The sequence below is a fragment of the Bison bison genome, unplaced genomic scaffold (assembly GCF_000754665.1).
Source record: "Bison bison bison isolate TAMUID 2011002044 unplaced genomic scaffold, Bison_UMD1.0 scf7180017864260, whole genome shotgun sequence".
Taxonomy (NCBI): domain Eukaryota; kingdom Metazoa; phylum Chordata; class Mammalia; order Artiodactyla; family Bovidae; genus Bison; species Bison bison.
Window position 1 is genome coordinate 7,502,283 of NW_011494832.1, and position 26,961 is coordinate 7,529,243.

At 36.7% G+C, this 26,961-nt stretch overlaps 1 protein-coding gene across 1 annotated transcript in view; it reads right to left on the bottom strand.

The window, feature by feature from the left end:
* The window catches only part of SEMA3E (sema domain, immunoglobulin domain (Ig), short basic domain, secreted, (semaphorin) 3E), a 277,793-nt gene that overhangs the window by 6,407 nt on the left and 244,425 nt on the right, over window positions 1–26,961 (bottom strand). The window contains exons 14-16 of the mRNA XM_010848140.1: window positions 26,742–26,908; window positions 21,917–21,984; window positions 20,284–20,423 (exon numbers count right to left, since the gene is read on the bottom strand). Coding sequence (XP_010846442.1) covers window positions 20,284–20,423; window positions 21,917–21,984; window positions 26,742–26,908 — 375 coding nt within the window. The remainder of the gene's footprint in view (window positions 1–20,283; window positions 20,424–21,916; window positions 21,985–26,741; window positions 26,909–26,961) is intronic.

The window sequence follows — 26,961 nt, forward strand, 5'->3', positions numbered from 1 at the left end:
ATGGCATCACTGACTCGATGGACGTGAGTCTGGGTGAACTCCGAGAGTTGGTGATGGACAGGGAGGCCTGGTGTGCTGTGATTCATGGGTCGCAAAGAGTCGGACATGACTGAGTGACTGAACTGAACTGAACTGAGCTGTACTAGTGAGTGAATGATTTGACTTTAGACAAAGCTAGATTCAAACACTGGCACCACTGTCTACTAACTGTGTGGTCTAGGGGCACTGATGTGTATTTTCTGTGTTCATTTTCTCTGTAAAGGAAGTAATAGTTATAATGTAACTTGAAGGATTGCTGTGGAGTTTAAATAACACTGGTGAGAATACTGTGTACAGAGCTACGAATACTTACCTTTACCTTTCCTATATACAGACATACTTTATTGTGGGTTTCACTCCAGATGACCACAATTAAAGAGCATATCACAATAAATGAGTCACAAATTTTTGGTTTCCCAGTGCATATACAATTTATCTTTCTACTATACTATTGTCTATTAAGTGTGCAATAGTGTTATGTCTAAAAAATAATGGATATACCGTAATTAAAAACACTGTTAAAAAAGTCAACTGTCATCTGAGTCTTCAAAGAACTATTAATCTTTTTGCAATAGCAACATCAAATATCACTGATCACAGATCATAATGTTAGGTAGTTAGAATAGGAAAAAGGAGTCCAGAATGGCAGTGGCTAAAAGACAAGGAAGGGAAAAGCCCACGAAAATAGAACAAAGGAAAGTCAAAAGACAGGAGTGAGGACCTCAGGTAGAACACACAGCACTCCTGGCTAGCCCAATTTACATAGGGCAGGCCCAGGGGGAGGAGAAAAAACATAAAAAGAGGAGCCAAAATTGAGCTGCTCTCTTCTCTTCATGTCTTTTGGGTCATCATGCCCTCATGCCTTGAGGATGTATTTTCCTTTATTTTCTAAATAAAACTGAGCTGTAACACTGATCTGTCTGAGAGCTGTGACACGGTCTGTCCGAGGGCTTTAACACTGGTCCATCACTTCAAATTTTTGTTGTGACAAGACAGAACTGAGGAAATTACACACTGCCCCAACAATAACAAATACAATAGCAACGAAAAGTTGGAAATATGGTGAGAATTATCAAAAGGTGACACAAAGTGAGCAAAGGCTGTTGGAAAAATGGTGCCAACAGACTTGTTCCACACGGGACCGCCACAAACCCTCAAATTGTAAACAATACAGTATCTACATAATAGTAACAAAGCAAAGTCCAATAAAATGGACGCCTGTCCTTTCCTTTAGCTAAAAACAAACTAGCATGTGTTTTCACATGGCCTAAGATCCTATTACGATGGGAGAAAGGTGATTTGCAATACACTGGCTGACTTCCCTTTTGAGAATAGGCAAAAAAAAACACATTAACCTTTGCCAATATAAGAGGGGCATGCAAAGCCCCCCCTACCACTTTGGCAGGAAAGGCCATTACCACAAGCACAGTTTTTGTCCCAGTGTTAGATCAGGGCAAGACCTGACAGGCTCAGCTCTCTCGAGGCTTAATCAGTTCGGGCACAGCTAAGTTGCAGTGGTACTCCTCATGTGTGATTACTCCTGTGTGGCCATTTATATAATCTGTGAATAGTGTAACAAATGGTATTAGTTGTATAATAAGAGACTATAGGGCTTCCCTGGTGGTTCAGTGGTGAAGAACATGCCTGCCAATGCAGGAGACACAGGCTCAATCCCTGGGTCAGGAAGATCCTCTGGAGAAGGAAACGGCAATCCATTCCAGTATTCTTGCCTGGGAGAATCCCATGGACAGAGGAACCTGGCGGGCTACAGTTCATGGGCTTGCAAAGAGTCACACATGATTTAGCAAGTAAGCAACAACAAAAGAGATTGCAAGCCAAATAGGGATGTTAATGATAAATTACAAGGCTCCCAGCCATTATTCTTTTCAGCCATGTAAGATCAATTATTCAGCAGCTTCATAGAGACACAGGTGATAAAAGGGGCTCCTGGAATCCTTCACAGGGGCTTCCTTGACATGTCAGGACCATGTCTTGGTGGACAGAACATGATAGCCATTAACTCAGGAAGTTCTCCAGTGATGAGCCAGGAAGAGCCCTCAAACCAAACCATTTTCACTATATAGAAACTTTTTGTTATCCTTGAGAATGTTATCTTTTCATCTGCCACAGAAAATAACTCAAAGGACTCTGTGCCACTCTGCTCATCTTCCCCAGTCCTCTTGGCAGTCTTCTTTACCACTACCTTTTTCCACAAATTCATGACCTATGGAACCTAGATGTGACCGCACCATGCCTCTGACAATAAAAACTGTCTGTGAAACACACCCTCCACTGCTTTTAAATTAGTGGCTTCCTTGGACACGGACGGTAAAGCATCCGTCTACAATGTGGGAAACCCGGGTTCAGTCCCTGGGCTGGGAAGATCCTCTGGAGAAGGAAATGGCAATCCACTCCAGTACTACTGCCTGGAAAATCCCATGGACAGAGAAGCCTGGTAGGCTACAGTCCATGGGGTCGCAAAGAGTCAGACACAACTGAGTGACTTCACTTTTCACTATGAACACAGATAGACTTGACTCCTTAAATGTCTTTTGTTCTGTGTAGTACATGCCATTATACTGGTTCTCTCCTTGGTCTTTCTGTTGATTTTTCTTTCCTTCAGAGGCATAAGCCTCTGTCCTTCCTTTATCTCACATTTTATTTGCATCCGTTGATAATTCTTCTATTTTCTCATTTTGTTTTTTTTTTTTTTCGGTGCCGCGCAAGCGCACAGCCGCACTCCCTATTTTCTCATTTTGATCAATTTCCCTAAGATGGTACATCTTACACATAAATAGTCCATTATTTTGTGTTTCTTATTAATTATAAAATATTGACCAGGACTAAGTATATGACAATTCACTAACTATATTTCAGTGACTTTCCACTCAAATTGCACTCTCCTCCCATTTATTAAATTCTCTCTTTCTGACCATATCATCATTATTTTTGAACCTACCCTTAACTGCTGATCATTGTATTTCACTATCATTTTTCTATCCATATATCAAATACATCAAGGTCTCACCAAAATTTCTTCAGGGCTGACCAGCATAAACATCCCTTCCATTTCACTATTTTTGCTACATGTTAGACTCTCCTATTTCATGACTGTTTTTTATTTTTTATTTTTTTGACCTTATCTCATGGCAGTCAAGGAGAAGGCAATGGCACCCCACTCCAGTACTCTTGCCTGGAAAATCCCATGGATGGAGGAGCCTGGTGGGCTGCAGTCCATGGGGTCGCTAAGAGTCGGACACGACTGAACGAATTCACTTTCATGCATTGGAGAAGGAAATGGCAACCCACTCCAGTGCTCTTTCCTGGAGAATCCCGGGGACCGGGGAGCCTGGTGGGCTGCTGTCTATGGGGTCACACAGAGTCGGACACGACTGAAGTGACTTAGCAGCAGCATGGCAGTCACCTCCCCAAATCCTTCTTTCTGTTCCCGCTTTCATGCCCAACTTGATTCTGTTTCAGGTCCTGAAAGGACTCCCATACAACTGGCTCCTTCTTATCCCAAAGAATGAACTAAATGTCACCTCTTCAGAGCTCTTTAACACCCCAAAGTAAAAGTATCCTTTCTCCCTTAATATCATCATTTCACCTATTACCATTTATACATCTGAGCCTGCAACATTACGTGCAAATACATAATAGTCCCGTAATGAGTTTTCTTTTGACTGGTATCTTTCCCCTTTATTTGAACATATGGGTGGGTAGTGGTTTAGTTACTAAGTTGTATCCGAATCTTGAGACCCCATGGACTATAGCCCACCAGGCTCCTCTGTCCATGAGTACCATTTAACTCTTCAAAGTCCATTCCCTTTTGTAACATTCCTGACTTAGAACTTATTCAGACTTTATTGTGTGTCTGACAGCTCATATGGTAAAGAATCTACCTGCAATGAAGGAGACCCGGCTTCAATCCTTGGTCAGGAAGATCCCCTGGAGAAGGGAATGGCAACCCACTTCAGTATTCTCGCCTGGAGAATTCCATGGACAGAGAAGTCTGGTGGGCTACGATAGTCCATGGGGCCATGAAGAGTTGGAAACAACTGAGCAGCTAAACACATTGTCTGAGCAGGTAAGAATTGCTCAGTTAACTAGATGTTACCTTTCTAATTCTCTATAGCAAAACAGCTTCATGTGGTATTTCTCACTAGGGTTGGTAGAAGAGGTATATTTCGGGAGATGAGTGAATTTTCTAGAAGGATTTCTCAATGTATTTATTTTTATGATAATCAATATAAATTAATAAACTACATGGGATCATGTGGAAGATCAACCTCCTGGTGAATGTTTTTGTTTATCATTGATTCTGAGCCATTTTCAGTGCTTGAACAGTTTCCAGCTGCTAAGAACAAAGCTGGATTTAATATGTTAATGCTACATTCCAGCCAAATGAAAACCAAATAACACCCCTATGTACTAATGCACAGAAAAATTTTGAAGTCACTTGAGAAAAGCATGGGGGGGACTGAGTCATCGTAAGGCACAAGGTGTTATGGATAGATGTTTTACACACGCACATATGTGGCAGCCTGTATCCCATAATATGTTCATGGAGATAGCTTATTTCAGTGGAAAAAAAATCATTACATCAACTAAACATTTAAATGATGCCTACGTTTGTTTATATTTAATTTGTAAATTTATCTTCAGTCTATATTTGAATGAAAGCTATGAGCTTAAAGAATGCATTTCCTATTTCAGTCTTTTGAATATTTAATAAACATTATAAGTCATGGTAGCAGCCCAAGAAAATGTTGTACTGTTAAGGGCAGGTGGTGGTGGGGGGCAACCTATACAATACTAGAAACGAATCTTCCATGCCTCACAACTCCTGCTGCTCTTGGCCTCTGTACTGCCTCTTTACTTCCCACTCCTAGGTCTTATTCTGGTCGTAGTATTTCTTTCTTTCCATTATTTGAACTCCTTTCTGTTGTTTACCCATCCATTAAAAAACTTTCTCTCTAGGCTTAAGTTTTCCCTTCTTAAATGAATACTCTCTTCACAGCCCATGTAGAGCTGTCTCTTTGTAACTCAATAACATTCACATTTGTAGCATACAAGCTAGTATTTTTATTCTTCTTCAAATTATTTTTCCATACAATTTTTATCTCTTAACCATATTTTATTTTTTTTAATTTTTCTCTTTAAATTATTATTATTTTTTTTTTTTACTTTACAATATTGTATTGGATTTGCCATACATCAACATGCATCCGCCATGGGTGTACATGTGTTCCCCATCCTGAACCCCATATTTAACCATATTTTAAATTTCAAAAGGGCAAAGGCCTATATCTTAATCATTCCAAACATTTCTGAGTGCTCAGAACATGTGAAAAATGAGAACATACTAATTAGTTCATAGTGTACAAACGTGCAAGGCAATAGGGGTTACCAGTAAAGATAAATCCAAAAGTTATTCCCCTTTTTAGGTAAGTTTAATAAGGATTTGGATAGAGAGGAAGCAAGCATGATTTCAGGAACAGTTAGCAACTAATGAAGAAAGCTATGCTCCACAGATACAACAGGAAAAACAGTTCCAGGACACAGTTCTTTTTCCTGAAAAGAATCTGCATATAAACATTATCACAAATATGATCCTTTGTCCCCTCCCCACCACACTTCTTATGAGAATGAATAATACGTGAGAAAACATGAAAGTCATCTAGTTTAGTTTCTGGCATATAGCAAGCCGTTTATGAAAGTGTTTTAAAATAAAACAGCAAAAATATAAATAAATACAAATATTTCATTACTGAATAAGAAGTATTTTCATGGTTTTTTTTTTCCAATTCTGATATAAAAATCAAATGTTTCTTTCATAATCAGAAACCCAAGTTTGAGAAACAGTTCATTATGTATCCATAAAGTCCAGACTGGTTCAAAAATATAGAAGCACAACAATTACAATGGGAAAATCCCACACCATTTATTTGCATGTTATAGATGGTGCCTGTCTCACAACTGTGGTCTCAACTCCTGGTTAAGTGAATCATAAATTCAGGAATAAAAGATGTTTGAACTCTTGAGTCTGGACAACCGTACACTATGTAGGTTAAATTGCTCTGAAAGTTAAATATATCTTCCATGGCCTACAAATACCTAAAAATAAAAAAAGATGGCTTAGAAATTTGTATTTGAAGTCTTTCCACGACTTAATCTTTTCACTTTTGTTAACATGGGTACCTTCAACAATCATATCTTGATTACAGAATTGTTTTCATTCAGCTGCGCTGTCTGCAGACCAGATTTTCTTGGTTAAGAAGATGGTACATAATACATCATTTTATCAAATATTCTTATAGAAAATCTATAAAAACACAAAATTTCTTACTAAAAATGGTTTTAATATTGTTAGCTATAAAGATTGATTCAATATGTTTCATAATGTGGAATAAAAGAAGTAATTGAACAAAGAACCCTGCACATCTGGTAGCTGGTCAGGAAGAAGCAGTGCTTTCCATGTGTATCAACCATATGGTTCCATACTTTTTATAGGAAATGGATAGACAAGGGCCTTGAAATGGCTTAGTTCAGAATATATTTAACAATGAAATCAGTTTTAGTCGAGTGATAAAGACCAACAGTTTATATATTTATTTGTTTATCTGGCCTGCCTTCAATACAAAAAAACCATTTGTTTGACTTACAGAAAATATATGATATGCAATAATATAAATAAAAAATTTTCCTTTTATTAAAAACACTTTCCAGTGTGAACTTGCTATATGATAGAGATGATTCCCCAATAGAGATAGAATGAATTACCTAGTAACTCATTTGGAGAAACCTATTACACTGTACAAAGAACAAAAGTTGTACTTATATTTTAGATTAATTAAAGACCCAAATGGAGAAACCTTGCATCTAATACAAGAAGATGCTGAGAAGAAAGTTATTATAAATAAGAATGCCATTCTGTGAAAAAATGTTGTATTCAAGATATCAGCTATATCAAAGAAGCTTGAATATTTATATTCAATAAAGAAATAGTGTAAACAGAAGATGCAAAGAACTCTTGAAAGTCAACAAAGGGAAGTAAAAAGTGGAATGGAAAAAGTCTATGAATAAGTAATTCATAAAAAGAGAAACTCAAGTATTTCATAAGTAGGCAATGCCAAAGTTCAACATTACTAGTAATTTTAGAAATGCAAATTTAAATAAAATACTACATTGTACCCAGAAGAAAGGCAAAAATTAGGAAATACCAAATATAGGTGAGGATATGGGCAAATGAACTGTTTTGAGAGTGCAGATGGTGCGTTAATTCTGGAAAGCACGCTGACAATAGTTACCGAAATGAAGGATGTTGACAGATAATAATTTACAAATTTGCACTCAGATTTATAAGGAGTTACCTGGAGAGATGACCATTAAAGATGTGGTCCTGGGAATTACTGACACTTGGTCTACTTGTAGGGGAATGCATCAATTAGGAGCAATGAATGCACGCTGTGGCATGAGCAGTTGTCAGAAACAATGCAACAGAGATGTACATAGAACAGTGATGAACCACACATAGTGCTGAGTTTAAAAAGTAGAAGCAGAATAAGAGCTATAACAGAATCTATTTATTTTCACAGCTCCTGTATACTAAAAATGTTATATACAGTTCAATATACAAACGCAACATTGGGCTTATTCCAGTCCTTGCAGTGGATGCATATGGAGAAGCAAGGATGAAAGTGGAGAAAAAGTCAAACAAGAGAGGAGATTTGCGTGGACTGATGATGACAATGTGCCCCCAAATAAGGAGTATGATTAAATTATGCAACTGAAGTCAAAAAATAAGAACCCAAAGCCAAAACAAATAAAAACTCCAGTTTTTTTGTAGTGATTATCCTGGTCTGTCTATAAGATCCGTTCATGCTCTAGAATACTGTAATCATACACTTTTACAAATACTGCTTGAAAATAAATGGCAGTTTAAGAGTAATTTTTTTTACTATATTTTAATATAGTAAAATATAAAAATATTTTATCTTTAAAATATTTTTTAAATATTTCAAGTAAAAAATATTTGAAAAATTTTATAGATAATAATAGCAGGATGATCAGGGTGAAGGGAATAAGAGGACAGGGGATGAAAGTAAAGATAATGTCTGAACACAAAAATGCACAGCATAAGACACTCAACAGCTACTTTAATTGGAGTATCAATTCAAAACTAAATTTCCTAGTGATCAAAGGAAAGAGGAAAGTATGATAAATTCAGAGACAAAAATGTCTCTAAAATATACTATTAAAATTACTTTCTGCATTGCCATGCTACTTTGTTTAGTCAGATGTCCAGAGTCAGACTGGTCTCAGTAGGATAAAACAGATCCGGATCTGATTTCATAGATCTAAAAGATATGTTTAATTTTCAAAGATGTTTAGCATCATCTTGGAAAATTAACAGAAGAGAGTTACTCTAGATCTATTCTTAAGATTACAAAGTTGCTTTATATTTTCCTACCGTACAAAAGAAAGTGTGTCTTAGCCATTGCAAAGGAAAAAATAAAATTAATAAGCCCTACTGCTAATTACTCCAGAACTAAAATATGGGGCACGTGATGTTATAAAAACATGCTTGTCAAGGCTAAAAAACATAAGTTTTGAATATTTACCTGTAAAGAGTTGTTAGTTTAGAAAAGATGAACACATTTTTTAATAGACTGAAGTATAAACATAAAAACTGCTAAACAGATGTTTCAAATGAGGCAAAGAGTTCATGCATTTTAATGTCATGACAACTAGAAAAAGGAAGAAATAATATTCACGTGGAACAAATCCGATGCATTCAAAACATAAATAAAGACAGAAAATGTAAACTTATGGCTGTCATTGATGCCTGTCATGCATTAGCTAGCACTGGTGAAAGTCAAGAAAATGAGTCCTCTAGCAAACAAGATAGCCAAATGAAGATAGGATTTTACTTCAACTCTCCTAGTTTTGATGACATAATGCAATTGCAACATTTAAAAGACGTAATTTGTGTATTTTTCTTTCTTTTGTTTTCTCAAGAGAAGCTATCTCCATAAGGTATGGCTCATCAATAAAAATATGCTTCCATGGAGACAGTACAAATTTAGTATAGATGCAATGAATTCTAAGTTACCTGGAAAGAACTACTGATTGGTAAATTAATCATTCCTCAGATTTCTCACCAAAATTTAAAATGACTTTGAGGAATTTATCCTACTCAGTAGGTGGTCTGAAGACAAAGTTGAGAAGTGACAATTTCTGGTACAGAAAAAAAAAAAAAAAAGAATCGAGAGTGAAGTCAAATTGATGTTTTTGAATTTTGATGTCAATTTACATCCTCTCTTGAATTTTCTATTAAAAATATGTACATTTGAGCATTATTTAGGCAGTCCACACAGTGCATACAACGGATATTTTATTTTCAAGAAACACAAACACACAAAAATGGTTTCTCTTAAGTAGAGAAACTCCAATGGAAAGATCAAAAAGGATTAAGGAGAAAATAAGCCTTCCATGCCGGAGAAGGCAATGGCACCCCACTCCAGTACTCTTGCCTGGCAAATCCCATGGACGGAGGAGCCTGGTGGGCTGCAGTCCATGGGGTCTCAAAGAGTCAGATATGACTGAGCGACTTCACTTTCACTTTTCACTTTGATGCATTGGAGAAGGAAATGACAACCCATTCCAGTGTTCTTGCCTGGAGAATCCCAGGGATGGGGGAGCCTGGTGGGCTGCCGTCTATGGGGTCGCACAGAGTTGGACACGACTGAAGCAGCAGCAGCAAGCCTTCCATGCTCACCAATGGATAAATTATGATGGTGGTCTTATGGACCAGCAGTTTACTGGCCTGTGCTATACCTCATTGGCATGGATGTGAAGAATATTTTATGTATCTTGGGATTGCTCCAAATTTCCTCACTGAGGATTTATGACCTGCTTCCTATAACTCCATCTTGTTTACAGTGTCTTTGGGAAGCACACTGGTTTTGTCAGTAAAGAATAAAATCCAAAAGAACACATTCCAAGAAAATATTCATTTTGTTTGGCTTTGCTGAAACTCATTCCAATAAAATTATAGCGCTCAGTACAAAATGAGGGCTTGGTTTTTCATGAAAATATATTTTTGTCCAAAATACAGAGATACTTAATGAGGCTTTACTTGTATACATTTTCCTTTGACCTCTTTAATCAGAGGTCAACAAATTTTCTATAAAGAGCTATAAAGTAAAGATTGTGGTGTTTATATGTCAGGCAGTCTCTGTTATAAGTACTCAACCTTGTAGCTAGAGCATGAAAACAGTCATAGACGTTAGGTAAACAAATCAACATGGCAGTTTTCAAATAAAATTTTATTTATGAAAGAGGCTGAGATTTGGCCCCCAGGTCATACCTTGCCAACTTCTGCTTTAAATCATTGGCAAAGTTTAAAAGACTATTCTATTTTCAGGTTAGAAATAACATATTCCAAACTTATAACATTCAAAATAAGGATCATAATAATGTGAGCAGTTATACTAATCTTCTGAATATCTTAAAGAAACTATGGCTTACTTTGTCATGGTAGGTGAAAATTACACAGTGGACTAATAAATATTTAAATCTAAGCAAATCATTGCATACTTAAATTTTTCCTCAATTATTAGTTTTAAAATGCACTGCTCATGTATTTTAGAGAAAGAGAAATACATGGTGAAAAACTTCAATTGTACAACCACATGTCTTAGCAAGTATGGATGCTTTCCTTTGGGATGTTACTAAGAATCAAATTTTTTAAATCATTTTGGAAGTTTGTAAATACAAATACATGGAATTACAGAAACTGAGAGTTCATAAACTTGGGTACATCATTTCAGGGTGATTTAGTGGTGTTTTCTAACAGTTTTTTTTTTTCTTTTGCAATCACACAAACACACTTTATACCTTCTTCCTATAAGGAAGATTTGTGATATGTTCCAAATTAAAACTATATGAAGAAATATATATATGAGTACCTAATTCAAATAACTATAGATGGACTATCGAACAGCTAAACTTGGATTTTGTGAATGAAATTATCCACACATATAAAATATTTTCTTTTCTCCCCAGTTCAGAGAATGGGGATTTTTCCATTTCCTTCTTAGAATCCATCCTGTCACTTTCGTTTGTAATGATATTCTCTCTCCTATATTCTTCATCTTGCTTTATCACTTAGCTATACATTTTCTTCTCTATGGATATTTCCCTTCAACCTCTAAACATGACCAACCCAAAAAAGGCAAAAGTTCTTTCAACTATCATCTCCTATTGCTGATCTCTCCAATTTCTCAACCAAACCTTTAGGTAGAGAACACTATATTAGCTGTTTCTAATCCCACACAGCCCCATGCTTAAACCATTTAGCCCCATCACTTAACCTGTTGCTAGATGGCTCCTAGTTTAACCATTCCAATGAACATTCTCACTAGAGCCTGGGTGCTTATTTTTCTGAATTTTTCCAAGGATGCTGTTTGTCACTTCATCCTTATCCAAGTTCTTTTCTCTGAGTTCTATTACACCACATTCCCAACTCTACTGTCTATAGCTCCTCAAGCTATATCACTCCAGTGGTACTTACCATCTGTGTCTTTTCCATCAATTACTTAATCTCATCTCTGTAATGCACAGAATAACACTAACTGCCACAGAAAAATGTTATAAGTTTTAAATAAACTACAACACATAAAGTACTTAATAGAACAGGGTACATAAGCACTAACTGAATGTTAGCTAAAACCATTACTTGTTTTTCTTAACAATTTTACTCTTCATCTTTTAGAATTTTTTCTTCTCCTAATTTTCCCTTACATGTGGGTTTCCCCCTTGTTTCTAGCCTTAGTTTACATGCTTCTCATTCACTCATTCTCCAAGGTAGGTTATGGCAGTCGGAGGGCCTACTAAAGGCCTAGAGCTGAAACCAGAAAGTCTGGCTCAAATTCAGACTGATTTCACAGGCAAGTAACTCAATCTCTCTGTGCTTCAGTTTCCTTAAATATAAAGTGGGGACAATAATATTAACTACTTCCTAAGACTGTTGCAAGGATTAAAAGTACACCTATATGTAAAATTCTTAGGACAGTAGCTGGTACACAGCCATTTTAAAATGCTGATGCTTGCTATAGTATTCTTAGTTTTATTATCTCCATGAATTCATCGCCTCTTTGCTGAGGCCTCTCACTCATCTCCTGCCATTCCAAATTTTTTCTTTGGGCTTTATATTCCCAATCATGAATATACCAGGATAGCTCTGTCTGCATGCTTTACAGGGGCCCCCAATTCAATACAGCCAAAACTGAACTCTACCTTTCCTCCCTATAGTCTTGAAATCATGTCTTTGCACAGTCAACCACAGAAACACTGAAAGCTGGAATAGATGAATTATTTTTTCCCTCAAATATCAAATACACTCAATGTTATCTCATTAAAATTAGTATGTGTCTTCTTCCTTCTTACTACCACTGTTTAGTTTGGTCGAAAATCCTTCATCTGCCTACTGAAACACCTTCTTAAATGTTCTTCTTGACACCCTCCTTATCCTCCAACCCAGTAAGCTAGTTTCTAGAGTAATGTATCTAAATAGTCTGTCTAAGGCATTCTCATTGGCTTATAGATAAAGTGAAATGGCCCCTTGATAGATCTACTCACTTTTGCATTCTCATGTCCGCCACAGATCTACATCAACTGTTTTGTGTCTCCTCTCCAGCACGTACGCTTATACCAGTCTCCCTGTTAGTTGGTTTCTACTTATGCATTAACATAGGGCTCAGATGTCACCTCTGCCTTGAATGTTTTCCTAACTGCCCCTCATGACACCTCCATTCCTGACCTATTAGTTGAGACACTTTTCTTTTCCTCTGAATTCACAAATAGGGGAAAAGATATTATATTGTATAATATATTGTAACAAATACAATATAATTATCTGTTCACACTGTTATATTCACTATAAGACTATAGGCTTCAAAAAGGCTAAAACTATGATTTGTTCATCAGCTAGTAAAGTAGGCTCTGAGTGAGTATTTGTTGAACCAGAACACTAAATTTAGACACATACACAGGGAGGAGAATAGAAGGTTAAAAAGTATTCCATGTGAGATGTTAAATAGCCTTTCTGGTTTTCAATGACAGCAAAGAGCGTATGTGAAGCGTTTGCTATCATGTGTATGAGGAGGCCACTTGCCCACCCTTTGGCACTGCAGCTTAAGGGCACGTGGACACTTGTGTCACTGAACATAAAGATGCCTGTTCCTACCTCAATGATAGCCTATTTTGACCTTCACCCTACCCCCACATACTATAATCTTAATACAATAACCAAAGTCATCTGTTTAAAATCAAATTTTGATCATATCACAGCTCTGTTGAAAACTACCTCATGGCTTTCTTTTGAAGTCAGAGCAAAAACCAAAGCCCTTTACCAGGATCTACAAATCCCTCATGAGCTGGCCCTTCATCTCACTTTTTGACTCAGCTTATTAGTTTCCTTACTGCTGTTTCCCCTCCAGCCAAGCTGCCCTCTGCTCTTAGGTTCTCTGGATACATCAGTGGCCCTCCCGATAAAGCAGGGCCTTTGCACGTGCTTTCCCAGTGTCAAGAAAGCTGTTATCCAACCCTGTCATATGGCCTACAACCTCACCTCTTTCAAGTCATTTCCAAGTGTCACCTTGTTGGTGAACTTCTTACCATGGCCTTCTCAACCTTCCCTTCAAGTACCCTCTCTTGTATTTTTCTCCTTACCATCATCTGACAGATTAAATAGTGTTCTTATTTAGTTATATAATTATTATTACTATCTTTCTCTGTGCTCCAGAGTATAAATTCCATGAAAGAAGGACATAATAGGTGCTCATTAAATAAATTTCAAATAAATGAATAGAACATTATTTTAGTTAAAAACAAGGAAATGAGTTAGACAGTTCTGAGTTTTATATCTACACAGGCTCAAATGATACAGCACACTTATTTTTATAGAGTCTTTCTTCTACCCACTGGCATACAGTAAAATCCTGAAAAGGCAGTTTGACACTGGAAATGCACTGATGTATGCATTGTATCTCAGACAGTAAAGAATCTGCTTGCAATGCAGGAGACACGCGTTCGATCCATGGGTTAGGAAGATTCCCTGGAGAAGGGAATGATGACTTACTCCAGTTTTCTTTCTTGGAGAATTCCATGGACAGAGGAGCCTGGCAGGCTACAGTCCACAAAGTCACAATAAAAGAGGTGCATTTATAGGGTGTCCCTGGTATTTCACATAATAAAGAATCTGCCTGCAATGTCAGAGACGAAGGTCAATCCCTGGGTCAGGAAGACCCCCTGGAGAAGGGAATGGCAAGCCATTCCAGTATTCGTGCCTGGAGAATTCCACGGACAGACCACAGGGTCACAAAGAGTCAGACACTACTAAGGGAGTAACACTTTCACTTTCATGAACTGTATAATAATGATTTCTGGTATCAGTGGGAACTGTTTAAATTATTGGCAGGTTCTCAGACTTCTAAACATGGGAATAATAACTCTGCCACGAAAGCTACAGTGACATACTCCACTGTACATTGTTGGAAAAAAATACGAATTTTTTCCCATTTGCTCCATGTTTATCCCAGAGCATGTGAAACTGCATTTAGAATTCTGATTTCAGAAGGTTGTGTAATTTAGTAGAAAAAACTAACAGACCTGGATATGAATCTACTTCACTAGCTGAGAGTAACTAGGAAAGTGATTAAACATTCTGTATCTCAATGGCAGCTGTGAGATATGGGAATAATAAGGCAAGGTGCCGACCCCAGTTCCTAGGTGTAGTAGATAAACATGAAAAAAAGCCTCATCTCTCAAATCCCTTCTATGAAGTTTTCTCCCCCAAAATGTAATTATAATGGACACACACACCATAATTAACCAGGTCATCAAGCCAAGGGAAAATGCTCCCTTATGAAGGACTTACAAATTAGGCTTTCCATAAACATTTCTGGAATTATAAAATGTGTAGTTTACATTTCATATATGTTATTTAAGGAAGCAGGAAACTATAAAGTACATATTTGAAAGAAATGAAGTAATCCAATTTGTAAACTAGATAACTAAACTGCTAGATTTTTTCTAGGCATCTGGTTATTATGGAGCATTTCTACAGATTCATTTGATAAAAAATGTTATCCACCCGAATATGTGGTTTCTGGACCACTTAAGAGGGTTGAGAGTGGACTTATAAGCGGATTCCAGACTCAAAAATTTCATTTCAATAGAAGGACATGACAATCAAAAATTTTACAAAGGCTATGGTCTGACTGTGGCTTGCATTATCAAGGATGAGCCTTATTGGCCACTGTCAAGGATACTCTAAAAAGTATTCCCACATGAGATAAGAACTGGACCTGGTGACCTTAAACATCCTTTACAATGGTCAAGATTTAATGATAAACTTACCTTATTTGTTTCATAGAAACTACAATAAATGAAAAAATGTCCAAACTCTAAACTCTAAAACAACTATAAACGGACTCTAAAAAACTGAAAGAATACACACACAGAGTCAGTTTGCTCTGGGTACACAACACGCACTTAGCTTTTGATGAAGTTAGCAACTGTGTGTTTTGTTTCAGATTAGGAATAAATCAATATATATCACTGTATCTATAGGAACCAAGCACTATCCGATTATAATACAACTTATAATGCATCGTGAAAGGAAAAGTGTTAGTTACGTAATCATATCTGACTCTTTGCAACCCCGTGAACTGGAGCCCACCAGGCTCCTCTGTCCATGGGATTCTACAGGCAAGAATAGTGGAGTAGGTAGCCATTCCCTTCTCCAGGGGATATTCCTCACCCAGGGATTAAACTTAAGTTCTCCCACATTGCAGGCAGATTCTTTACTGTCTGAGCCACCAGGGAAGCCCATAATGCATAGAGTAAACTCAAAATTTCAAATATCAGTAAATATATCAGGGAAATTTGAATTTAGTTGAAAATAGGGACCAAAATTTTGGGGAAAGAAGTACATTATATTAACAGTCTGAGAAAGAAACTTAAAATTGAACACTGCTGGATACAGCATGTCAAAATGACTTGGTAAAGATTTCCAAATGAGGTGGATTACAGTGAGTTCAAAATCAGAAACAGAACATACTGAGTGAAGAAAACTACTGATGAAAGAATTACTTCCCTGTCTTCTGAAGTCATTCAACTGGAGGAACAATAGACTATTCCCAGGCCCTCTCCTGCCAAGTGAGTTATGACAAAACTCAAAAGCCAGTTTTATCACAGATGTATGGAATGGAAAACACCTTAGCACTACATTAATAATTTATTCCATTGCAATATGCTGTATCACTTTTGGACACGTGTTTATTCTTACGATGTCATGAAAAATTTAGGAGAATTCTCCTCCCCTGATTGCCTTTCTATGTTATTTCTAAGTAGCCTATATTAAGTTGAAGCTCCTTCTTCTCTAATAGCTAGCCCAGGAACCTGGGATTTACACATTTAGTCATCTCCCAGAATGTACTGTCTGATTCTAAACAAAAAACATGTTTTTAAGTTTCACAACAGGCTAGGGGGGAAAGAGGCAAAAAATGTCTTTGTGCTCTACACATAGAATCAGCCGTTTACACTTCCAATGACAAATGTTTGGTTTTCATTATCAAATGAGGTGGAGACTTCCCGGATTCACTATCTGATGAATACTTATCAGCTGTCCTCTGTGTCCTAAGGCAGGACTCTAAAATTTCTTAACCCAATTTAACTTGTAACCTCTTTACTAAGGACCATTTCTTCAATATTCACCAAGATCTATCTCCCTTTAATATAACCTGTTTTTATTCTATTTTCTGCTTTTAAATACCATCTTTTTTTTGTTGTTAAAATTGAGTTCAAAGCTCACATCAACATCAACAATATTTATCTGTCTTCTCCAGGATTTATCTGCTTCACACCCTAGCTAGACCTTTTCCTACATACAGCCAGCAACCTAGACCTACATTCATCTGTCCAGTGACTGCCTCCAGACTGTTTCTGTATATGTGTTTTAAATAGTACCTATTCTTCCATTACAGACAGCTGAGAAAAGAAGAAAAATGAAAGGCAAAGGAGAAAAAGAAAGATATATCCATCTGAATGCAGAGTTCCAAAGAATAGCAGAGAGATAAGAAAGCCTTCCTAAGTTATCAATGCAAAGAAATACAGGAAAACAATAGAATGGGAAAGACTAGAAATCTATTCAAGAAAATTAGAGATTCCAAGGGAACATTTCATGCAAAGATGTGCACAATAAAGGACAGAAATAGTATGGACCTAACAGAAGATATTAAGAAAAGGTGGCAAGAATACACAGAAGAACTACACAAAAAAGATCTTAATGACCCAGATAACCACGAGGGTGAGATCAGTCACCTAGAGCCAGATATCCCGGAGTGTGAAGTCAAGTGGGTCTTAGGAAGCATCACCATGAAAGAAGCTCGTGTAGGTGATGGAATTCTGAAACAGCTGAGCTATTTCTGAAATAGCTAAGCTATTTCAAACCCTAAAAGATGATGCTGTGAAAGTGCTTCACTCAATATGCCAGCAAATTTGGAAAACTCAGCAGTGACCAAAGGATTGGAAAAGGTCAGTTTTCATTCCAATCCCAAAGAAAGGCAATACCAAAAAATATTCAAACTACTCACAATTGCAATCATCTCACATTCTAGCAAAGTAATGCTTAAAATTCTCCAAGCCAGGCTTCAACAATACTTGAACCTAGAACTTATAGATGTTCAAAGTGGATTTAGAAAAGGCAGAGCTGACATCCACTTTATCATCGAAAAAGCAAAAGAATTCCAGAAATACGTCTATTTCTGTTTCATTGACTATGCTAAAGATTTTGACTGTGTGGATCACAACAAACTCTGGAAAATTCTTCAAGAGATGGGAATACCAAACCACCTGACCTGCCTCCTGAGAAACCTGTATGCAGGTCAAGAAGCAAAAGTTAGAACCAGACATGAACAACGGACTGGTTCAAAATTGGGAAAGGAGTACGTCAAGGTTGTATAGTGTCACCCTGCTTATTTAACTATATGCACAGTACATCATGCAAAATGGTGGGCTGGATGAAGCACAAGCTAGAATCAAGATTGCTGGGAGAAATATCAATAACGTCAGATATGCAGATGACATCAACGGTAATGCAGAAAACAAAGAGGAACTAAAGAGCCTCTTGATGAAGGTGAAAGAAGAGAGTGAAAAAGCTGGTTTAAACTCAACATTCAGAAACAAGATCATGGTATCCAGTCCGATCACTTCATGACAAATAGAATTGGAAACAATGGAAACAGTGACAGATTTTATTTTCTTGGGCTCCAAAATCACTGCAGATGGTGACTGCAGCCATGAAATTAAAAGATGCTTGCTCCTTGGAAGAAAAGCTTTGACAAACCTAAACAGAATATTAATAAGCAGAAACATTACTTTGCCAACAAAGGTCCAACTAGTCAAAGCTATGGTTTTTCCATTAGTCACGTATGGATGTGAGAGTTGGACCATAAAGAAGGCTGAGTGCCGAAGAATTGATGCTTTTGAACTGTGGTGTTGGAGAAGACTCTTGAGAGTCCCTTGGACTGCAAGGAGATCAAACAGTCAATCCTAATGGAAATCAGTCCTGAATATTCATTGGAAGGACTGATGCTGATGCTGAAAGTCCAATACCTTGGCCACCTGATGCCAAGATCCATCTCATTAGAAAAGACCCTGATGCTGGGAAAGATTGAAGGCAGAAAGAACGGGACAACAGAGGATGAGATGGTCTGATGGCATTACCGACTCAATGGACATGAGTGTGAGCAAGCTCCAGGATATGTTGAGGGACAGGGAGGACTGCTGTGCTGCTGCAATCCATGGGGTCACAAAGAGTTGGACATGTCTGAGTGACTGCACAACAACATTTCTTCCATCTATAAAAGCAGTCTGATTTGTTCATTTGTCAATATCTAGATACCTATAATAAATATAATTTCCACTACCAAACCTGCTTAGAAGGACAAAAGAACTTATATCCTTTTTGTTGTTGTTCCCAGTAGACAACATTGGAACCTCACAGCAGCTGTCTCATGTGTGACTTAATGACTATATCAACTGCTTTAATGTTGCTGCTGTTGTTTTCATTCTCTTATCCATATATCTAAGATATATGTAATAACAGTATTTAACTTTGCTATTTCTAAAATACTGCCTTGGGCAATACAATTTGAGACATCATTTTGACAGAACAACACTAAAATCATGAGACAATGAGCACTTCCTTAGTAAAAAATCTAAGTCTAGGTTCCAAATTATATATATATATATATATACAACATTTGTTTTTATATGTATATAAATACATATGCATATAAAAAGCTATGTGTATATGTATTTTAGAATCTTTATACACATACATGTGGGCTTCCCAGGTGGTGCCAGTGGTAAAGAACCCACCTGCCAATGCAGGTAGACATAAGGGAAACGGGTTCGATCCCTGGGTCGGGAAGATACCCTGGAGGAGGAAATGGCAACCCACTCCAGTATTCTTGCTTGGAGAATCCCCATGGACAGAGTAGCCTGGCAGGCTACAGTCCATAGGGTCGCAAAGAGTCAAACATGATTGAAGCCACTTAGCACACAGGCACACACACATATATATATACCTATATGGATACACGGAGAAGGCAATGGCACCCCACTCCAGTACTCTTGCCTGGAAAATCCCATGGACAGAGGAGCCTAGTAGGCTGCAGTCCATGGGGTCGCTAGGAGTCAGACACGACTGAGCGACTTCACTTTCACTTTTCACATTTATGCACTGGAGAAGGAAATGGCAACCCACTCCAGTGCTCTTGCCTGGAGAATCCCAGGGACGGGGGAGACTGGTGGGCTGCCGTCTATGGGGTCACACAGAGTCGGACACGACTAAAGCAACTTAGTTGCAGCGGCACACTGATACACATATATATTTATATGAATCTGCTGCTGCTAAGTGGCTTCAGTCATGACCGACTCTGTGCGACCCCATAGACAGCAGCCCACCAGGCTCCCCCGTCCCTGGGATTCTCCAGGCAAGAACACTGGAGTGGGTTGCCATTTCCTTCTCCAATGCATCTAAATCGCACATAATAAAAAGCAAGTACAGTACAAAGGCTTTAATTTTCAGTACTCACATAAATCATAATCTATTTACTAATCATGCACTATACGCAAGTCACTCTTGAGTGAAGTGCAGCTATGAATTACCTCCTCTTTTCTTGCATCACGTCCTTTCTGTACAAACCAGATAACTTTTGCTTGTAAAGATCGTGGGGTACATTCCAGCAAAGTACTGTTATTCTCTATGCCATAGGCCAATCTCTCTTCAGTTTTATCCAAAGCATCCCCTGTAACATAAATGTTAACGTCAGCTTTGAGAATTTTATTTTACTGGTAAATAATATTTTTAAATGAGTCCTTATTCAGATCCCTATAGCAAAGTGAATAGGTTTTATTGTTTACTGCTAATATATATACAAGGTCATATACATGAGTTATTTAGAAACAGTGGCATACTAAAATTTAGACAATAAAAAGGCACAGCAGACTATGAGGTGAGAAAGAAGTAACCAGGAATTTGATTACAAAAGATGGGTCAGAACAGTTAGAAGGTATGTCAGTGTTAAATTAATAGGAAATCAGTGACAACATCCATTGATAAAGTAGGCAAGAGAAGGTGAGCACCAAAAATCAAACACGACATAGGACTCAAACTCAAGGCTACACAAAGAAACAGAAAGCAGAAATCTAGGAGCTATGGCTCTGTATAAACACAAGTGTGAGTGATATCTTGACAATGGATTGCACTTATCCAGATACTATGGGAAGAAAAACACATGAAACTGAACCAAAGACTGTGAACCAGAGCTACTTGATTATAATGTGCACTTTGGCCCAGAAAGGCTCTCTTTGAACCTGAAACCCAAAATGCATACAGACAAGTATACCTAACTGCAGTGGAGAATCAAAGCCAGCGGATTTATTTTTAGTTGTTTTAACCAATATCACATTCAATACTAGATACCAGGCTTTTTTCCTATGTCTGAGTCCTTCACGCTTTCAAAACAGATCCCTGAGTTTCTCTAAAATTAGAATCCCACCTTTCTCTAACCAATATTCTCAGAGGCTTACATTTTGCACCAAATCCTCAGCCAGTCTGGGGACTAGCAAACTGATCCTGGACCACAATCTCTGGACCTGTGTATAAGCAGCTCTGGTCTCTCAATCATCAGGAGCACAGTCTGCTCACCAACTACCATCACAGTGCGAAGAGACAGGTCAGTGGTTTTCTGTCTTGTTTGACTTCCTTACATTTGCCTAAAGCTGACATTTTCTCTTTCTTTACACATTGAGCCACCCACTACCTTTCGTCAGAAATGCATGTCTGGACCACGAGCCCCAGTTCTGGGCTTACTCTATTCTAGTGAAAGAGTCAAAGTACTTCACTTTCTTCTATCCAAAGCTCACTAGGTAACCTGATTCAAGTTAGATCACTCTTGATAAAATTAAGTTATAAAAACACAGTGAACATATTCCCAGGGTTGAGCTGGTGAGATAAATCCTGCAAATTACTATGGCATTTGCCACTTAAAGTACACAACATTTCTGTTGTAAGTGTCCTCTTTTTGAGGTCTAACAATAATGCTTGAGGCTATATAAAAATGTTTCCAAACTAAGAAAATTTATAATCCATAAAATTTTAACTACACAGAATATTCTCAGGAACATTATTCTAGTATATATCAATCACAAATAAAACAAGGACCCTTTGAAAGAGGTTTGCATTCTATCTTCAATGCCCACTCTAAATACCCACGGCAACTGATTTTCTATGGATTACCGACAAACTGCTGTCCAAAGCACTGCTGAGCTGCATTCCCATGCCGAACATCTTGTCTGCGGAATCGCCTGAAAGAAAGTAAATGCATTTAGGAGATGTTCGGATTTCAATTTTCCAGACTTTAAAATATTGCCAACCTCATTAAAGTTTCAAGTAGTATTCTGCTACTGAAAAAATTGATCAGTCATACAAAACAAGGATAAAATCCAAGTTTCATAGTTTTCCATATTTCCACTGAATGTTATTCAATGGATAAGATCTATATAAAACTGTTTTTTAAATGGTCATATGAGTTTGAATTATGGATCCTGAAACAATAATCTAAAAAAGTTCTCTTTACATTTCATTAGGAATTTAGTTCAACAGGGAAGTCTTCTGGTTTTAAATGAGCATCTTGGGTGGTAAAGGCTATGTGCAGATAAGACAGTGAGACTTGAGGCAGATTACCTATATGAGTAAAAAATGGATAAAATTCCCATATATATTTAAGTGCATTATGTAAAGCTATATGGATCCAAATATTTTGTTCTACAGCAATCATGATCAACGTGACTGTTAATAAAATAAACTGATAATATACTCAATTTACCCTTTTATTCAGTTATAATATGTAAAAAGTATATGCCTCTATTAAATGGGATGGTGCATTACATATTTAACAGAATGTCTTACATAATAGTGGGCCTCAGGAAATACTGTATTTTTCCTTAATTTGCCTCTAACAGGTAAATATACTTCCAGTATATTTTCATATTTCTGGTTGATTAGACATATGATTGACAAATAATAATAGTCTTTATCCATGGAGAAAGAATTCCAGAATATATGTTGTTCTTGTTGCTATTTAGTTGCTAAGTCATGTCCAGCTCTTTGCAACCCCGTGGACTGTAGCCATAGAGGCTCCTCTGTCTGGGATTTCCCAGGCAAGAATACTGAAGTATTCTTTTCCTTCTTCAAGGGATCTTCCCAACCCAGGGAAGATGTCTCCTCACATTGTCAGGCAGATTCTTTACCAATGAACCACCAAGAATGTCCTCTAGAATATATACCATGTTTCCAATTTGTAGGCATCTTTCTCAGGATTAAATAATGGAATTTATCCTTATTAGTACTGGAATGCTAAAATTAAGATCTTCAGCATATTAACAAGTTTGAGATGGAAACAGAAATATTACGTAAAGCTATAAAATAACACTTGCTTCTCTAATCATGGCATTTCTTCAACACTGAGGGGAAACCAGAAGGCAGAACAGAACTTTTATTCCAGAGCGAGATGGTAAAACTTCCCAAGTGACAAAGAGATGGTTTTACCATATGCAATGGTCAAATTTGGAAAAGGGAACCAGGTTCAAATCCCAATGTTACTACTCAAATTCTGCACAATCTTATACGCATCCCTGGTCTTTCCTGGTTCAGTGTGCCCTCTTTTGTAAAGGAAGCTGGGCTGACTGACACTTAATTTCCAGTCTCATTTTTTTTTTTTTTCATTCTAAGTTTTCCTCATGGCCACCAGTGATACTGGAATGTTATCAAGAAATGGAGTGCTTTCTCATAAATGAGTTCAGATCTTAGTTAAGAACTCAATACTTAATCTTTTGAGTGTTTCCTTATATTAAATGCTAGGACAGATGAATATTTCCAGTCAATTTTTAGGGTAATGGTCTGAGTGCAAAAGCAATTTTTAAAGTCTATTTAAAAGAATCAGACTGTTGATCAGAAAACCTTACTCAAAGACCTGAGATTTTATGAAGTTAAGATTAAAACTGCCATATGAATCATTCCATAGAGCTAAACCAAAAATAGAAATTGACAAAAGGGGAGCAAAAATTAAAGGTTTTATGCTTCTATATTGTTTTATGCTAGTGTGTACTTCTATTATGCAACTGATAGAAGCTCTGGATGACATTTAAATGGCTGTTGTTAATTCCTCACGTCACTGAGTGTTGCTTTGATATTGGGAATCTCAGGTCTGCTGAGCAATAGTGCATAATGAAACAGGAATAAATTAATGAAATGAGAAATAGTTTACATGTTGCAGCAAGGATATTGTATCATACTTATTATGCAAGTAATGTGAGGAAAAAAGGAATTAAAACCAGCTAATTCTAGGTAAGTACTGTGGGTAAGTGTGCAAAAATTTTGTTTAAAATCATTGGAAATATGCATTTAAAAATATAGATATCACATTCTCCAACAAGACTTCAGTTCATTTTATACTATCCTAGTATAGCTGTCCTTTATTTCAGCATTTAAAAAAGAAGGTATTAGGATCAGGAATATTAGAAAGGCTAAGCTCTCAAAGTCACGTATTTTTCTAATATCTCTTACCTCTTGGAAACTTTTCAAGAGAATGCTGGAAACAAGACAAAATACAAGAGCAAGGGGGAAGAAAAAGACCTAGCTCTATAAATTATAGTGTACTTTGGAAGACTATTTTAAACAAGTGGTTTGGAGTGTGAATTGATGCTTTTCCTCTGTTGACTCATTTTCACTTTGTGAACAGAAGAGTACTTATTTTAATGACCAGTTTTCAATTTCTACTGCTAGTCAAGTCTGAAGCAAAAATGATCTGCTATAAAAGCAAACTTTATGTGCTGGAACTTATCCAAAACGTTCTCCTCCAGGGGTGGGTGATGGTTTCAAAGAATCTGACACTGCTAAAAGATCTGCATTTCATGTCACTGAACTGAACTAATTCATTCATGAGCATGGCTCCTGATTCCACCATCTCACTACTTCCTGTCTATGATTTTGCCCATTCATTTAACTTCCCTAAAGAACTCTTTTGTCCACCCTATAAAACACCATAAAAAAAACTATGAATATACACTTTTACAAGAGGCACCATATACCAGGAAATACTTAGCTATGGAAACTTCTTAGTTAAATTCATCATAAATGCTGCATGCCTAATAAAAAACTTTTAATTCATTAAGTATTTGATGCAAGGCTTATAAATATTTTGTTGCTGCTAAAAGCATTAGGATAATTAATGTTATTATTTTTGGTATAATTACCTTTCTGCCCTTAGATTCTACTACATCAAATCTAACCTATGGAAATACATGGTTTTCTCAGAGCATTTTTCTGTGTCTCTGTAGAAACAATTAATTCTCTTTAACTGGAACCTCCTTATATCCTTGCCTTCAAGATTGAACTCAAATGTTGAATTATTCTGAGAATCAAATAATGTGTTATGTGTATTGCACTTAGTCTGGTGCCTTATACATAGTAAGTGCTCAGTGGTGAGCTATCACCCTCATTTACAATTCTATTCTTCACTTCCAGTTCTATTTTCCTATGGACAGGGTACTGGGATTGTTTCCTCCTACCCCTCAAACATAGTATAAAAATAGACTGAATGAGTGAAAAAAGCATAAATTAATATTTTCAATTAGTAACACAGCTGTATTCTTCAAGAACTGATTTTCAATATCAATAAACATGGATAGAAAATCAGCTGACTCACTCAATTCTTCAGTACAGTTGATACATTATTTAGCTCATAAATGTCCTCTCAAAGCATCTTTTACTATCTCCTTAATATATCCTTTATTTACTCATTGGAATGTTAACTTAGGTAAGGTCAAATTAATAAAAGTTTGAATTAGTGACTAATTTTTTAAAATGAGATTCTACTATTTATGTGAATTTATAAAAATAATTATATTAAATTGGATTAAATTAGATTTTGAAAAAAGGTGTAAAGGTAGCCCAAAGTAAAAGAGCAATAGTAAATGAAATTAATAAAAGTTGCTTTCAGCAGAGAAACTGTATATGGTTTCATATCTTTGCTTTATATTATCTTTAGCCACTTTATCAAGAGAAGATAATTCCTTATTCTATAATAAAAATATTTTCCTTTATTTTTTCCCCAAAGAATGCATAATTTCTTATCACTTGAGTTAAGAAAGATTCTTATTCTTCAAAATGCTTTCTGTACCATAAGATCTGTTCAAAGAATTCTAGGATTTACCTTCTCTAACTAGTGGCAATGACCCCACTGAAATGTACATATTAGAGTTTGGAGGTCTTTAAGTACCTTTCATTTGTGTTGAATTAAATCGCACATTTCATTAATTACACAGGTCATATATTTGCCTAGGAGTTAAAATATTCACTTTCAAAATGAAATAAATGAAAACCAGCTGGTCAGGAGAACATAGGGCAAAGGCAGGATGTATTTTAGAATTTATTTATTTTCCTTTTTAAGTCTTTGAAATCCTCATATGTGGGTTTACTTGCTATTTCCACATTTTAAGTTTATCTAAACTGGTTTCATGTCTTGCAGCAAAAGTTTCAGGAGGGAAAACAGTTGATTCAAACATGGAAGAAAAATAAAACCCCAGAAAGCAAGCTCAGCCTGTATCTACACAATAGTCAATGGAAGTTATTTTTCAGAAAAAGTGAAGTTTTCAAAGTTTATATTAAGAACAAATTAAGACTATGATGATTAGGAGTTTGGGATTAACATATACACACCACTATATATAAAATAATCAACAAAGACCTACTCTATAACACAGGGAATTCTACTCAATACTCTGTAATAACCTCTACGGGAAAAGAATCTGAAAAAGAAGGGATATATCTATGAATACCTGAATCAAGTTGCTGTACACCTAAAACAAACACAACATTGTTAAATCACTATACTCCAAAATAAAAACAAAAAACCAAGTTACTGTAGAATAAATGGAAAATCACTTGAAAAAAAAGAAAAGCAGGTTATTTTCATGGAATGGGTACAGAAAGAAAGTGACAAAAAAGAATAGTATTATTTTTTTCTAAATAAGGGAAAGGTTCCATGGAAGAACTGTCTCACCGTTTTGCATGTGTGCCTGTTGGGTAATACCGAGAGCAGGAGATGCCATCCCAGGCGCAGTAAGGGTCTCGAGCCAGGCAGCAGTCTGCACAAGCACTTCCATACATGTCACACTGGTGGAATCGGACTTGGGCCACAGCAGAAGCAGATCCAATATAGAGCTGTTGCTATAGACATCAAGGAAGAGAGAGGCCACTAGCAGAAATGGACAGAATTCGCA